The sequence below is a fragment of the Trichoplusia ni genome, chromosome 3 (genome assembly GCF_003590095.1).
Source record: "Trichoplusia ni isolate ovarian cell line Hi5 chromosome 3, tn1, whole genome shotgun sequence".
NCBI lineage: Eukaryota > Metazoa > Arthropoda > Insecta > Lepidoptera > Noctuidae > Trichoplusia > Trichoplusia ni.
The window spans coordinates 4,184,229-4,200,336 of NC_039480.1; the positions used below are offsets into that span (position 1 = coordinate 4,184,229).

The following is a 16,108-nucleotide window of genomic DNA, read 5'->3' on the forward strand; positions in this document are numbered from 1 at the left end:
GACAGTCAGACGGTGTAGAGTTGCCTCTCTCTTTCACACCTGAAATAATATTACTTCTAGACGTGTTTCGCAGACAGAATATATTTTCAATTTCGCTTTTTTGCTTGGTTATTACTTTAAGAAAGGCACAGACCATTTTCCCACGTTTTTATTCACTCACTTTTCTTGTTTGTTTGTCGTTCCGGTTGGATTTTTGTAACTCAATTTTGAGGCTCTTCCCGATAAGCTAGCAGGCTGCAACTTTCAGGGTAGCTTCAAACCCGATGACAATGCAATTTACAACTATAAAAACGGCTGGTCCTATTTGGATAAAAATAATGGAGTGACATTTAAAATGTGGGATTTTAGATTTTTAAATCTATTAATTTTATAAATATAAATTGTCATCACTTAATTTGCAATATTTCTATGGTAAGTCCAAGCCATTTGAACCGATTACAGAAAGGTTGTCTATTTTCTGTATACACCGTGATTTTTTAGTCGTCTTACAAAAGCAGCCCAGTTCATGTATCCAATGACTAGAACACGTTCATGATAAAAAAATAGGTATTTATGAGATTTGAAAAAAAAATGCAATTTTTATTCAATATTATGATGCAATTCGTAGTTTTTTAGAAACACAGCTCTGTTGCGAGCGCGGTCCGAGCCTTGTAACATTGGTGAGGGGCGCGGGCGGCGGCAATTTTATCATTTTTAAGAGTATATTTCAGATTTCTCTTGTTTAATTTTCTTCGTACTTATTATCTTAGTTGATGATAAAAAAGTAATAATCGCGCCTAGTGGTATTTTACGTCGGATACATGAACTGGGCTGCTTTTGTAAGACTACTAAAAAATCACCGTGTATCTACATTTTTTTCTTCCTAAACGCAAAGCAATAAGGTCGAAAATTGTTTGGCGGTTTGTTATGTGATTGTACGTTATTTTTCTTATATCAGAACTTTGGTCTGGGTGTATTAATGTTAGGGGGTTTTATAGAAACTCGGTGATTTTCAACGTAGAAGCGAAGTTTGAAATATGGCACCTGTCTTTTTAAACACGCTTAGAACTTATTTATGTGATTAAATAATAATCTTCAAAATTCTTTTTTATTTGTAAATGTTTGAGTTATATACCAAAATATTGTACTATCATAATATGTCTTAATGATTTTGGACTTGGTGTACTCAATGGGGTGTTTTTCAAAAAAATCTAAGTACATAAGACAGGTTTACCAAAAATCTAGAATAATTATTTTTCATTTTATCACATTCATTAAAAAGTTAGGGAAATTAAAAGTACTTAAGGTGATGAAATTTATGCTAGTGTGGGCTTGTAACATCACTTGCTAGTAAAAAGCGTACTGGTAAGTGACGTCACACGAGATTTTAAATAACTGTATCCGTTTAACTTTTTGTTTACGTGATAACAAAAAATACATTTTCAATAGTTTTTGTAAATCTGTCTGATGAACTAAATAGTTTTTTTTGTCATATACCCTATTGTTAATAAATCCTTGCAAGTTGATAATAGACTTGGACGCCATTTTTGTGATGTAATTTGACAATACATTTCTATTGCAAGCCGCTTTTAAATGGTACTTTTCACATCTGTTTGACGTCATTTTTACTACGACAAAGATTTTTCTGTTGTCAATTTGCGAGGTTAATAATATCCCTTGACTAATTATATTTCACTCAAGACTGTCAAATTTAAACCTGTTTTCTGGCAACAATTGAAGACCAATGTTGCCATCACATAAATAAGATTCTCCCATGGATATATTTGACGTTATAATATTATTTTCTATATAAGCATTTAAGTTAATTTTAAGTTTTTCAATTCTTTTTATACCTTTATAATTTAGGTAGCAGTTTGGAGTTAAAGAAAATGTGAAAAAGACCATTTATTTAAATAATAATAAACGTGGATAGGCGAAACACTTAGAACTTTGAATAATTATATTGGCTTTGACATAAGTCAGAAATCGGCGGACAGTGAATTGGAATCGCGAAACTGAGGGTTCCATACAAATGAGATAAAAAAAAAAACAAATTGCGTAAAGTATTGATCATCAATCCCATTAATGTCCGTACCAAACGATGCTGAAACGATTTCGTGTTATGGACTCAACAAATAAACTTCATCTCTAAAAGTTTTTACCGTCTAATTACAACGGTTCATGAGGTACAGCATGGTGACAGATATACTCACAGACAGCGGAGTTTCTATAATAAGGCTCTATTTTTTTATCCTTTATGTATGGAATATCAAAACGAACAGCAAATATTAATAATAATATTCGTGAGTTGACGCCGCGCCTTCATATTGTTTTTCTCAAGACGCCTTACGGCTGATGGTTGGGCAGTTCAAATCGTAAAGGATACCTGTCAACTTGTAATAAATCGCCAATCCACCGCATTATAATACTAGGCCAAGCACAGAAAACTAACGCTGACTAATCGCTCAAATGTATTGAACTGACAAGTCAAAGTCACGTCACTTGTCGAAACGGAATAATATAAAAAATTACTTGAAAATGATTTATTTCATGACGGTTTACTCACGCGTTTTTACCGGAATAGCCCGACTAGTTAGATGGATGAATAAACCGTCATTAAATAAATAATAATGAAAGTAACTAACGTGAGAATGATTCATTGTTAAATGATACTATAGTTTACTCACGCGTATTTATCGCGGTTGCCCGAATAGTTTTGGACTCAACCGGAGTCCTTAATCATGAGGGGTACCCCGATAAATACGCGTGAGTAAACCGTTGCATCATTAATTAATCATGGAAAGGAATTTAATTAAACACGTTTGAAGTTTTATTTGTTAATGTCATGTTATGTAATAAATATTATCTAAGCCCCTGGTCACACTATCTTTAGTTTTAGCTACACTCAATTTGGTTCATTCACTCACTCAATTGTATATTGTCTATGCCTTATGTAAAGAACTTAATAAAATACTAATTCATAAAAATGTGTTTTTCATTTTATATAACTTAAAAATCGGCTGAGATTTTTGTCTAACTATGTGGGTCGGCTCCCAGTCTAACCGAATGCTGAGTACCAGTATTGTACAGAGCGAGTGCCTATCTGACCTCCTCAACCCAGTTAGAGACAACGCGATAAGGATAACCCTTAGTTAGACTGGTTGTCAGACTTTCTAGCTTCTGACTACCTGTAACGACTGTCAAAGATGTGTACTTAATAGCAGGTGACCAGAAATCTAACAAAAAATCAGTTTTTATGTGTCATTTGGCCGGACCAAGTGACGGCATGTGGACTAAGCTGGTGACAGAATAATGACCAATGCAAGGCAAAAGAAACGTCGGTCGTCCGGGAGCAAGATGGGTCGATGACATAGTTAAGGTCTCGGGTCGAGTCTGGATGAGCCTGGCACTGGGCCGTAGAAATTGGCACGAGAAAGGGAGGCCTTTGCCCAGCAGTGGGAGGATAAAGGCTGTGGATGATGATGGTATCATTGGACTAAAATAGATCCTTGGAGTTGTTAAGAATACAAATCAATATTTGTTAGGAATATAAGTTACATTTGATAACAGTGAATAGTTTAAAGAACATATTGAGGTGAAAAATAATCCTATGCAAATATTTTGACAAGTATATTTTTGTAGTGATAGCTGTGATAGCATAAAGTAGGTTAACCCGATTCATAATTTTTCTAGTTTCCTTTCCCTCACATAGAGTTCTCTTTGAGACTAATTTAACACAATATGCCGACTTCGTGTATATTATGTTTTTTATTAATAAGGATCAAGCTGTGGAGAATTTTTAGGCACATTGTGTGTGGAAATAAATTACTACAACTCTCTCAGGCCAAGCTGAAAGAAAGCTAAGAAAATTTTCTTACATACTAACAAGTGAAGCTAATAAAAGCGTGTTAAAAACTCCCTTGAAAGACATTCCTATTCCTATTTCCTTCAAATAGAAATGCTTTTATTTATCTTTCAAACATTCTTAAAGTTTAAATCCGAAGCCGCCTTACTGCTTTCAGTAATTTATTAAATTAATATTCAGTAAAAATAATTATTTAAAACGGCAAAGTTAATTTCTGAACGCAATATAAAATCATGGTTACTATGGCAACGAAACGTAATTTGACAGCCGTTTAAAAACAACGTCAGGCTAACAGCAAAACCTGAAAACAAAATTGGATTGATCGATATATTTTTATTTTGTTGATAATTGTTATAAGATGTCTGATAAAACGAAAGCTTCGGGGCCAGCCGCAAGGAATGCTTTAAAAACTCGGCGTCCTATAACAGCTGCCGCCACATCGTCGACTAAAGTTACTGCCAAAGATAAACCCGCACCCAAAGCGAAAAAGACGAGTAATCCAAATACGACTTTGAATCCGGACGCCACAGTTTTGAAATCAGAACTCCAAGGACTTCCGGATTTTGATACGGAAAACCGCCAAATCGCTTACGGAAAGTTCGTTCGCGCCATGCTCGAAGAATGTCTAGTTGATGAAAAATTTGAAAGAGAGGAAACTATTATGGACTTACAAATGGCGCAACTAGCTGACAGGTTCCAGAAAACGATGAGCCAGTTGGATAAAACTAGTCGGCGATTGAAAGATATATCTTTTGTGGTTGAACAAAAAAGGTTAATTCCTGTATACATTGTAATCATTAGATTTGAATAACCAACACTGCCTTTGCCTCCCTTTGTCTATGCCACTCTCTTCGGCCTCTTTCCCTTCACATTCATCCTCTAAATATTTCCATTAAGTTTCAATGACAGTACAGCAATGATTGAATGAATTGTGAAATCGCAAAAACTGAATTTAAACATTTCTTGTATGTTTTACTATGTCCCAGGCGGCCAATAGCAGAATTACAAGCTTATTTTAAATATAATTACTAACATTACAAAGTGAAATTGTGTGTATGTTTGTTGTTAATGTTTTATGCTAAAATGCCTGGACCAAATTTACTTAAATTTCACAGTAAGGTGTGGGTATATCAGACACAGTGCAATTAATAATATAATTAGCTAATAAATCTTATATCTTTCAGGCTACTCGACTTAAAAAGCAATGACAACTCCTGTTTCTATGAAATGACCGAAAATTCAAATGCGGAGTCACTCCTAAAAGATCTGGCAAATACAGAACAAGCTCATCTTGACCGAATTGAACTGAAAAATGTAGACTTTGGTTACAACAAGCAGTCCGGGCACAAACAACTCCTAGAAGCAGTCAATGATGCCATAGACGGGCTAGAAAAGATTAAAAAGGAATCCAATCTAGATATAGATAAATTTAAAGAGTATGAGAAGTCACAAGTTACTATTGAAGAGATGGAAAAGGAGAGATTTGATCTCGATAGCTTAAAAGCGAGTTTTGAAGAGAAATTCCCAAAATTTAGCGAACAGCTTCTTAAGGAGACTTCGAGAAAGATAGCAAGCATCATCGATGATGACGGAGATGAAGATGGCGATGATTGAGAATGAAATAAATTGTATTTTGTGTTGTATTTTTAAAGATAATTATGGTTATTAAATGTCCTATGTTAATATTTTGTTTTATTGGATTTTAGTATTAACTAGCTGTTGCCCGCGACTTCGTCCCCGTGGGTAGAAGATATAAGTTATGATTTATACCTGCCCTGTTTTTTTTTTCACATTTTCCATTGTATCTACGCTCCTATTAGTCGCAGCGTGATGGTTTATAGCCTAAAGCCTTCTTCGATGTAGTCTATGTAGTTCCTGAATTAGCGCGTTCAAACAAACAAACTCTTCAGCTTTATATATTAGTTAGAATTAGAATATACATATATATGAGACTATTCTTGAGCTAATTAAGCTTGCACTTGAATTATATCATTGGTGTTAGCAGCACAGACGCACAGATAGCGAAATGGTTAAAAACAATTCTGTCTACTAGCTGATGTCGACGAAGTGAGGTACTGCATTCTGATCGGACCTTTCAATGTTAACGTGAAAGTATTATGTGGTCACTATATTTTTGATAATCAACACCACGCTGCGTTCCAATTGTGGGATTATAGGCGTCGGCAAAAAGGCTGCCAGGCTAAAATGGGGTGGGCGGGTTACGTCAGCCGCATAGACGGCTGGGCAAAAATCACGCAGATTTGTCCTGGGTGGAAATCAAACCTACGACCAGTACAGCAGTCAGGGCCACTAACCAGTAGATCAGCAGGCCAGTCAATTATAGGATATTTGTAGCTTCTAGGAGCGCCGTCGTTGTGAACACAGCGACTACCTATAACACCTTCTCAGTTATTTTGGCATAAAAAAATATTACAATCTTTTTAAAAGCCTTAACATGACTCTGTCAATACAAGAAGAAAAAAACTCACAGTCAAAGTTCCATTGTCAAAATTTGTCATGAAAATCAGAAGTGCCGATTCTATGTAAATTATTTTGTACTATTTAATAATAAAACAAAAAATGGATTTGACGCGAAGTAACAGTAAAATCACAATTTTTGACAAGCACAAGTCTTGGTACAAAATGGACATCGACGGAGACTTTATCACGAAGACCAGCAAGTGTAGTCTACCAGCTAAGAAAAAGGTTGTAACTACAAAGAAGGTTAGGAGGCCGCGCCCAGTTTACGTAAAACCGGCGGCGCTCGAGAAAAACATAAACAAAAATGTCGACGAAAAGCCGGATTCGTTGTCAAAATCTCACGAATTTGTGTTCAGACTTGGCGTTCATCTTTGTATTTCACTAGCTATGCTTATCACAGCATATTGTGGCTTCTCCTATGTCCTGCCAACACAAATAATATTGTCTAACTTTTCAAATTTTGACATTGGAGTGTTTTGACTCTCAGTTTTTGGTGCTGTGTAAGAATAGAACGGTTAAGCTTGAAAAAGAACTGAATTTTGCAATAAATGGAACAACAAAATCAAAATGTATTTTATTTTCACATGTCTTTTTAAATTACGATGATTGCACGGATAGCGGTGTGGTTGAGGTCACTACGCCAACACACTGAGTGCGATTTGTCGCGGGTTCCCCGCGTAGGACACGAGTTTGTGTGATCCACGAATGCTTGTTCTGAGTCTGGGTATCTTTGTGCATGTGACTTGGAGGTTTGTGAAAACTCCCGCGACACCAGACTTTAATTCATTAATATGGGTCACCTAAGAAATAACGGTTGTGGAAGCAAAACGGCACATAAAAGGGAGTCTCTAAACATTAATAAAAATTAAAAAAGGGCGTCTGTCTTCCCCATCCCCACTTCAGACTTAGTTTATTTACGCCACACCAATTACAACTGTATTATTTTCAGGTGACAAGCTCGCCATACCTGTCCTTCATTGCAACTCCTGAAAACCAGGATCACCAGTCCTATAATATAGTAATATGATAATCCCACGAAAACTACCTAACACTTAATCTCGGTGTTTCCCAGGGCAAAAATCGTCTTGGAAACAACTGCAACAATCTGTAAGGGATGGTTAGTATAAGGTGCCTTACCATCATCATCATCCTAGCCTTTTCCCAACTATGTTGGGGTCGGCTTCCAGTCTAACCGGATTTAGCTAGGTACCAGTGTTTTACAAGGAGCGACTGCTTATCTGACCTCCTCAACCCAGTTACTTGGGCAACACGATATCATTATAAGGCGTCCTACCTTGTCAAAGAATCTAGTAGTAGAAATGGCCGCCATCACAAAAAGGCGGGATTTATATATAATTCTTTATATATGTGTATCAAATAAAACGTCTTGACTAGGAGAAAACTATAATAAAAGGATCCAAGATCGGCGGGTTTTTTATTTATTTAATACTTGTAATTAAGTTTAATTATCTGACATCCTGGATGAACTCAAAAATCTGAAAGGTCAAAAAAAAAGTCAGCCATCTTAGTAAAATATAAACTTTATTTTTAATGTTAACAATTTCGTTTACATGATCGTTACATAAATAATGATGGAGAAAAACTTAAAACAAATAATTATAACAATTCTTTTTTTTTTATTAAATAAACAGTTTAGTCTTGGAATCCAATAATTTCCAACTTAATTAAACGCTGAAAAGTTAAACCAAGGCGAAGCTTTGTCAAAACGGGGTGATCGAATGATTTAAAAGCTAGCCCGATTTTTCAATCGTCAGATAACTTTTATTTGAGGAATGAATATGGCCGTTTGAAATATTTTCTATACAAAAGCTGTCAAAACGTCAAACATATTCGTCGAATAAAAGTTATCAGGCGATTGAAAAATCAGCCCTTAAACAAATAACTAACTAAATAGGCTACGACGTAGCTGTTGTGTGTTTCAAAACACAGCTTTGAACGACTTTAAAACTATTTTATTGGTTGAAAGAGCTGACTCTGTTAACTAAATATTAAACATAATAAACGTTTCGGAAATTTCATTCACCAGAAAATTGAATTAGAACAAAACAATTAATAATACATCCGTCGCTATTTGGTTTAACTTTTTCTTTACTTTATTATAAATACATAATATTTTGCAAAAAAGAACAAGAAAATGTTATATAATTGATAGATTGACATGAGAGCTACGTATACCGGCCCCGATTACAATTGAGCAGTTGTCAAATCATCTAGCAGTTTGCATTTAAAGGAGTGTCGAAATGTACAAAAAAAATATCTAACAGAATAATTTATTTCTGATTTCTTCAATACATAATTTCTATGTAATATAAATGTGTTAGTTTTTATTTAAATTCATATTCATAATATTGTTTTAAAATATATAATATACGTATAAGATTTTAATAATTACATAACCCCAGTGGGTTGGGTTCAACAAGTACTGACAAGTTTTTGATCCGACAGAAAGAAAGTAAGCTAAGAGGATCGTGTTGTAAACAGTTTTTTTTACTATTTCTTTTTTTTACTTGGCTGTTATACCAGATTTTTGAACTGTCAATCTATCAATTATATTTAAATAAATAACAAATAAAGATAAACAAGACAATTATAATTTAATGTTAACAAAAGCTTGAGTTTATTTTGCTATAGAATTTTATTGGTTATTTCAAAAGCACACAATTCATTTACTAAATATATATTAAAAAGGCCAAGTGCAAGTCATCATCATCTTAACCTTGTTGGAGTCGGCTTCCAGTCTAACCGGATTCAGTTAAATACCAGTGTTTTACAAGGAGCGACTGCCTATCTGACCTCCTCAACCCAGTTACCTGGGCAACACGAAACCTCTTAGTTAGAACGGTTGACAGACTTTCTAGCTTCTGACCTGTAACGACTGTCAAAGATGTATGAATAACAGCCGGGACCCACAATTTAACGTGCATTCCGAAACACGGAGAAACTCGTTATGACAGCCAGACATTGAATGTTGCGGACAAAAAGGCTAAAGAAAGGACAAATTTATAAACGACGGTAACCCATCAAACTCATGACCGTATCAACATTGCGTAGTAAAAATAATTTTGCAAGACCGTATATATTTAACGGAGTTATGGCCCAACATACATATAAAAAATACAAACATTTGAATTAATAACCTCCTTTTTCGGAAGTCGGTCAAAAATACATTTAAAAACGACGAAAGCTTAGCCATAATCAATAATATTCTATAGCCAAGTGAACAATAAAACTAAATTTTCTCAATTCAACTTTTCTCTACAGAAAATAATTTGAATTTAAAATGAAGGCTAGAAAACCGGTGAAAAGATCGGTTTTCAATTACAGTTGTGCTCTAAAACCGATTATTACCGATATTATTAAAACATTGCTGATAAGTGAGAGTATTTTTTAGATATATAACAATTTAATTTATCGGTAATAATCGAAAATGATAGTTAGGGTAAAAATAGATTTAAAATTTTAAATATGACGTTTAGGTGTAGAGAGCAAGTAAGAATTACATTTTTTACAGGCAACAAAAAAGTTAGGCAACAATTTTGTCGCGCAACGACAACTGTTGTGCAACAGTTTCATTGCATTTGTACCCAGAAACTACAAAATTTAATTAAACAAAACCATAAATTCTAACCGGTTTTCATACTTTCCTCGCCAAATAATTATCTTAATAATAAACAAAGTTTTGATAAATCTTAATAAATCAAATAATATCAGTTTTTTTTTTCGATTTTTTACATTTTTTTTCCTGTGAAATACTGGATTTCCTACAATAATTTAAAAGGTGTCGTGTCTTTATAATATATTTTGTTAGCCTTTACAGACTACCTATTTCAAAATTATAAAATTACATTAGTTTTTCTTTAAACATCATTTAAATAAATACTCAAGATTGCTGATCAATGCTCGTTGTCTATATGAGAGGCATGCAGTGGGACAGTTACAGGCTGGTGTTATTAACAGCTTCAGTAATGGCGCCCACCGTGGGGCAGCACATAAGCGTGGTGATCAATTTTCGTTTTCTGTATAAGAGGCCTGCTGTAAAACAGTCAGAAGCTGGTTTTATTCAGAATTTCATAATTATTGTTACCAACGGAACAATCATTGGTACTCTATAAACTTAAAAATATATGCTTTTTTTACACCAATTGGTATTCCATATTAAGACTGGCTGTCAAAATTCTAATGACTTGAACTGTCAAAGATTAAGTAGCGTATGACAGTCGGGAGCAATGGCGAGATATTAAGTGTTTTTCTAAAAGAAAGGCCACAAGGTTTCAAAATGGTAACCCATCCAAGATTAAACCGCAAGAAGCACGCCAAAATCAGAGTATTTCATTATGAGGCATACAAAATATAAAATAAAAACATTAATTATCCCACCTAATTGATTAAACCTATTGTTTGTGTCACAAAATAAATATTTATGACTATTGAAAGTCAATCTACGGAAAAATTACAAAACATAACCTAAAATAAATAATAGATAGTCTAAAGGTTTATTAAGATTATGCAAGAAATATCGTAAATAAAGTTAAATTGCAATAGAAAACGAATAGAAAACTTCAAATGTATATGAATGACATTCCGTTGCGACAAGTGACGTGACTATGACTTGTCAGTTCAATACATTTGAGTGATTCGTCAGCGTTAGCGCGAGGAGTAATGTAACTTGGCTACAAGCGTTGTTATCCAAAAGCGATATATCATCGTCAGAAATGTATCATACGATATTTCTAGCATAGCTTAAATTAAGATTAATAGCATTTTTGACAAAAAAAAAAACCTGTCAGATAGATTTCCAAAAAATGTTAGATACATATTTATTATTTTATCTTGTAAAAAAAAATGAAGGGGATACAGTGAAATTAAATATCATATGACGTCACTTACCAATACGTTTTTTACTAGCAAGTGATGTTACTAGCCCTCACTACCATACATTTTAAATACCTACTAATATTATAAATGCGAGATAGAGTTGACCTTGAGAAAGAAGACTTTTGAAGAGTTCTCTTGGAAACGCAATATAACCGAAGCCGCGGCCGAAAAGCTAGTATTGTGAAGCTGAAAAATACTTTTTCAATATTTTTGGGAAACCTGTGTGACAGATAACTTAGATTTGTTTTGTCAAAAACTCTATTGCTGATGACATGTAAGTAGATGAAAAACAACCTTGAAAAAAAATTCATATAGTAACGTTATTAATATGAACAAAAATTATTATTGTTTGTTGATATAAGAGGCGAATAGCATGACGTTCTGAATCTTCTATTATATAAAATTATAGTGTCTTGGTGTTTATAATTAAACTGTTAAAAAAATTGTGTCCATATTGGTTAGGTTTGAGAAGAACAAAATAATAGTTGGAGGGTCAGCTAGTGTATAAAAAGAATTTAGTGTCACAATGTTTAAAATTAAACTCTTTGGAAATGGCTCGACAGATCTTCGTGAAATTTTGGCTAGGTCCGCGTATTGGACAACATATATTTAATTTTACATGCCAATAATTATTTTTTTAAATCGTATATAATGTTTTTTCTTTACCAAATATTCCCTATACATAATTTATATGACAAAACAACGTTTGTTGGACCGGCTAGTCTTTAATTATAATTATATTATAATTCCATACCGTACGTGTGTATATCACTGAAATCCTCGTAAACGGCTGAACAGATTTGAATGAATTTTTCGAGTATGAGTTTGGGTGACGCCCTAACTTTGACTTGTCGGTTCAATACATTTGAGTGATTCGTCAGCGTTAGCGTGAGGAGACACTTTTCTTCGGGACAAGGCTTAAAATGAAAAATGATAGTTATAGTTAAAGACAGTAGGATAAGGCCTAAGAAGATAGACAAAGACAGACCCAGCCTGTATCAAGTGTTGTAGCCATAATAGTTCAATTGCAAGAAAGAGATGGGGCTATCTATATATCTTAGTTCCATCCCTGTCAATGGAAAAATAATGGTTCTAGCAACATCGAAACACAGGCTGAGGTAATTTTTAAGATGGGTTTTTGTATATCAGGCCTTTGTCCAACAGTGGGATTGTGTTTTGATAGTAACTATCATGAGACTGATTCATTATTAAATGATGTAACGGTTTACTCACGCGTATTTATCGGGGTAGCCCGATTACTTTAGAAGGTTAGACTCGCTCGCCTTCCGCGTCTACTCATGATTAAGGACTCCGGATGGGTCCGTTACATCGCAACGCGTGCTCAACCGTTACATCATTTAATAACAGTGGGATTTACGAAAATATCTATGAAGTTATAAATTTGCAAGATGGTGAGGGAATTTAACAAAAAATAAACACCAATTTGTCTTGCCTTTCAAAATTATTGGATACGTATTTTATCATTTAATCGTGAAAACATAATATGAAGAAAATACAGTAAGTTCTCGTGTGACGTCACTTTTTAGTACACTTTTTTACTGAAAATTAAAGTTATTAAGGATCAATTCTATGTTTTTGATAAAATCAAAAATACGTATCCATTATTTTTGCACGGATAGCCGAATAATGCGCCACGCCGAACCCACTGAGCGCGACGTGTTAGTTCGATCTCGTAGGACAAGCGTTTGTGTGATCCACGAATGCTTGTCCTGAGTCTGGGTGTCTTTGTGCATGTGACTTGAATGTTTGTGTAACCCCGGCGATACAAGGATAATATTCATTACTGCAGGAGTTATTATAAACATGTAATGTTTGTGTTTTTATGAAAAAGTTTAAGTCACGTCGTACCATTCGTTCAGATTAATAAAACAATAATTTACTGTATTCAATAAATTTAAAAGTTATTTAGGCCTGATATTTCCATCATCACTTAACTTCTATCTGAGGAATAAATATGGCCGTTTGACATATTTTCTATACAAACGCTGTGTCAACGTCAAACATATTCGTCGAATAAAAGTTATCTGACGATTGAAAAATCGGCCATATTAAATTTACTTTCATAAGTATATATGAAAAAACATTATTAATTAGCAAAATTGTTGCTAACAGTTACTTTGTTATAGTGAATTAAATGGTTATCAATCTTAAGATTTTAAATGAATAATTGTTTTAACCGACTGCAACAAAAAATGTTATTTTGTAATTGTGTGCAACGATTAAACTAATATTTTTAGAAAGTAGATCAAAGCGTTTGTTTACACAAGTATTGATTAATATTTGCTAACGAAAAATTAAATTAAAATACAAAAAAAAAACAACTTAAATAAATATTTTTCCGTAGAAAGGCTTCTAATTTTGTGAACATTTTCAAATCGGAAATGCATTTTTTATCTATACACGTTTAAAAAAAAAGTTAACTAAAATTATTTTTGTCTATGCTCTCACGTCATACTGAGCCGTGGCTTGTCGATGGGAAATCTGTAAAAAAATAAACAAAATTCTTGTATATTTATGGGACTAGCTATTTCTCATGAACAAAATAGTTAAATTATTGTCTATTAAATTATTTCACCACGGGAAGTAGATAATTATCATGAATATTATAATCAAAATGTTTTACATGCTTTTTAAACATTATTTCTGAATACATACCCGAAGCATGGCCAATGACTATGGTCTCATCCTGAAAAAAGAAAAACAACATATAAATGAAATAAAAGGACATCTTTTCAACGATATAATTCACAAAGTTTTTTGCGCGTTTGTCGAATTTACGACCATAGCCACAAATAAAAAATGATCCCACGGGAACATAAAATCGGGATAAAACCTATACTGTGTTAATCCAGGTTATAAACTATCTATATACTACGTTTCGTCTAAATCCGTTGAGTGGTTTTTACGTGAAAAAGTTCCATTGACATGGAAAAGAACATAGGCTACCTTTTATCCCGATTTTTGAAATAGTTCCCGAGGGAAAATTGAAAAGGTGTGTAAAAGCTATAAGATCACTAAGGGGATTGTTTCCATGGAAACGGGGACCACCGAACGCTGTAAACTGAAGTCCACGCAGACGGAGTCGCGGGCAACAGTTAGTAGTAATATGATATAACATTCCACAACATTCACACAACGCTATCTAGTCTCAAACTAAACAAAGCTTGTGTTATGAGTACTAGACAACTGATAAACATACTTATATATTTCTAAATACATACATAATATAGATAAATTACACCCAGACACAGAACAAATGATCATGCTCATCACACAAACTGCCTACGACCTCTGGTATTAGCAGTCAGGGTCACTAACCACTAGACCAAATAACGAATAGTTAAAAAAAATCTAAACACCCACATTTTTAAACGTCACATTTTATCTTTGTCAATTTTTATAATTGTAAATTGCATTGTCATCGGGTTTGAAGCTACCCTGAAAACTTCAGCCTGCTAGCTTATTGGGAAGTGCCTCAAAATTGAGTTGCAAAAATCCAACTGGAACGACAAACAAATAAGAAAAGTGAGTGTATAAAAACGTGGGAGAATGCTCAAATCTTCCCTATATGAGGAGAGGCCTGTGCCCAACAGTGGGCTGGTGTTACTCACCGGTTTAGCAGTCCTAGTTCTTTGCACCGTCATGTTTTGTTGCGGTACCGTGGAGTCGGGCTGGACGCCCAACGCTGAATATATCTCTCGAAGCATCAACAGCATCGTGTCTTCGGATTCCCTGGTGATATTAGGTTATTTATTACATTATTATTATATGGATAGATATTTTTTTTTTAATAATACATTTCCTGCAGTAAAGAACTTAATCTTTTTATCGCGGGGGTTTCACAAACATTCAAGTCACAAGCACAAAGACACCCAGACTCAGGACAAGTATTCGTGGATCACACAAATGCTTGTCTTACGCGGGGATCGAATCCGCGACAAATCGCGCACGCGGTTTAGCGTGATTGAGGACCTAACCCGCCTGAGCGCGACGTGTGAGTTGCATAGTCTCTTCTAATATATAAAATTCCCGTGTCACGATGTTAGTTACCGTACTCCTCCGAAACCGTTCGACCGATTTTGATGAAATTTTGTATACATATTGGATAGGTCTGAGAATAGAACAGCATCTATTTTTTTATACCCCTAAGTGATGGGGGTTGCTCACACTAAAAAAGAAAAAATATTTTTTTGGACGATTTTCTTTTTTATAATGTGACACTAACAATACATACAACTAGAAATAATTTATTAGGCAAAACAACGTTTGACGGGTCAGCTAGTTATTATAATAAAAAAAGGTTTTTCAAAGCAAAAACCTTTTTTTATAATAATAACTACAATACAAAAAAAGGATACAAAAAAAAATTATATATTCCAAGTCATTACGATGTTTGTCAGGTGCTTTTAAATGGTTGGATTGATGAATTCAAAATGAATCAACACGAGGGAGTTGGGTTGGAAGCACTGTCCATCATCAGATCAGCTCCATGTCATCATAATATTGCATTGTCACGCCACATACATATGCTAGCATAATCTCATTTCAATCGGTAACCAGGAATAAGATCTTTAGCTTGCAAGATTTGATTACAGACAAAGGGACAGGCAAAATGGTAAAAAAACCCTTCTCAGTCTTAAATTCAAATATAACAAACATTAAAAAAGACAAATTAAAAACCTCCTCCTACATTAAATTAGTTTTCTTTTAATTTATGGGAATCTGCTGTTCTTTACAATAATTTCCGCCAGTGTCGTGTAGTGATTGCACATGGGTACCTAAAAGGTATTTACAAAAACCGTTTCCTTCAATATTTCGTTTTTGTATTAAATTAGTTTAAACAGTTCACATTCTGACACCTGTCAC

General features: G+C 34.1%; 2 protein-coding genes across 9 annotated transcripts in view; one reads left to right on the forward strand and one right to left on the reverse strand.

Annotated features, from left to right (window-relative positions):
- Window positions 1–4,095: 4,095 nt before the first annotated feature.
- LOC113508955 lies at window positions 4,096–5,527 on the forward strand. The gene is made up of 2 exons (XM_026892169.1): window positions 4,096–4,615; window positions 5,029–5,527. The coding sequence occupies exons 1-2, from the start codon at window positions 4,203–4,205 to the stop codon at window positions 5,456–5,458; spliced, it is 843 nt and encodes a 280-aa protein (XP_026747970.1). The 5' UTR covers window positions 4,096–4,202; the 3' UTR covers window positions 5,459–5,527.
- A 4,627-nt stretch (window positions 5,528–10,154) lies between these two features.
- The window catches only part of LOC113508942, a 100,788-nt gene continuing 94,834 nt past the window's right edge, over window positions 10,155–16,108 (reverse strand). For 2 of the 8 annotated variants that reach the window (XM_026892151.1, XM_026892145.1), the window contains 3 exons: window positions 14,854–14,974; window positions 13,898–13,928; window positions 10,155–10,378 (listed from right to left, as the gene is read on the reverse strand). In XM_026892151.1, coding sequence (XP_026747952.1) covers window positions 10,281–10,378; window positions 13,898–13,928; window positions 14,854–14,974 — 250 coding nt within the window. In that variant the 3' untranslated portion in view covers window positions 10,155–10,280. Of the gene's footprint in view, window positions 10,379–11,892; window positions 12,139–13,690; window positions 13,724–13,897; window positions 13,929–14,853; window positions 14,975–16,108 lie in introns of those variants that run through there. The other 6 variants (XR_003402055.1, XR_003402056.1, XM_026892149.1 and 3 more) reach the window with 6 other exon arrangements.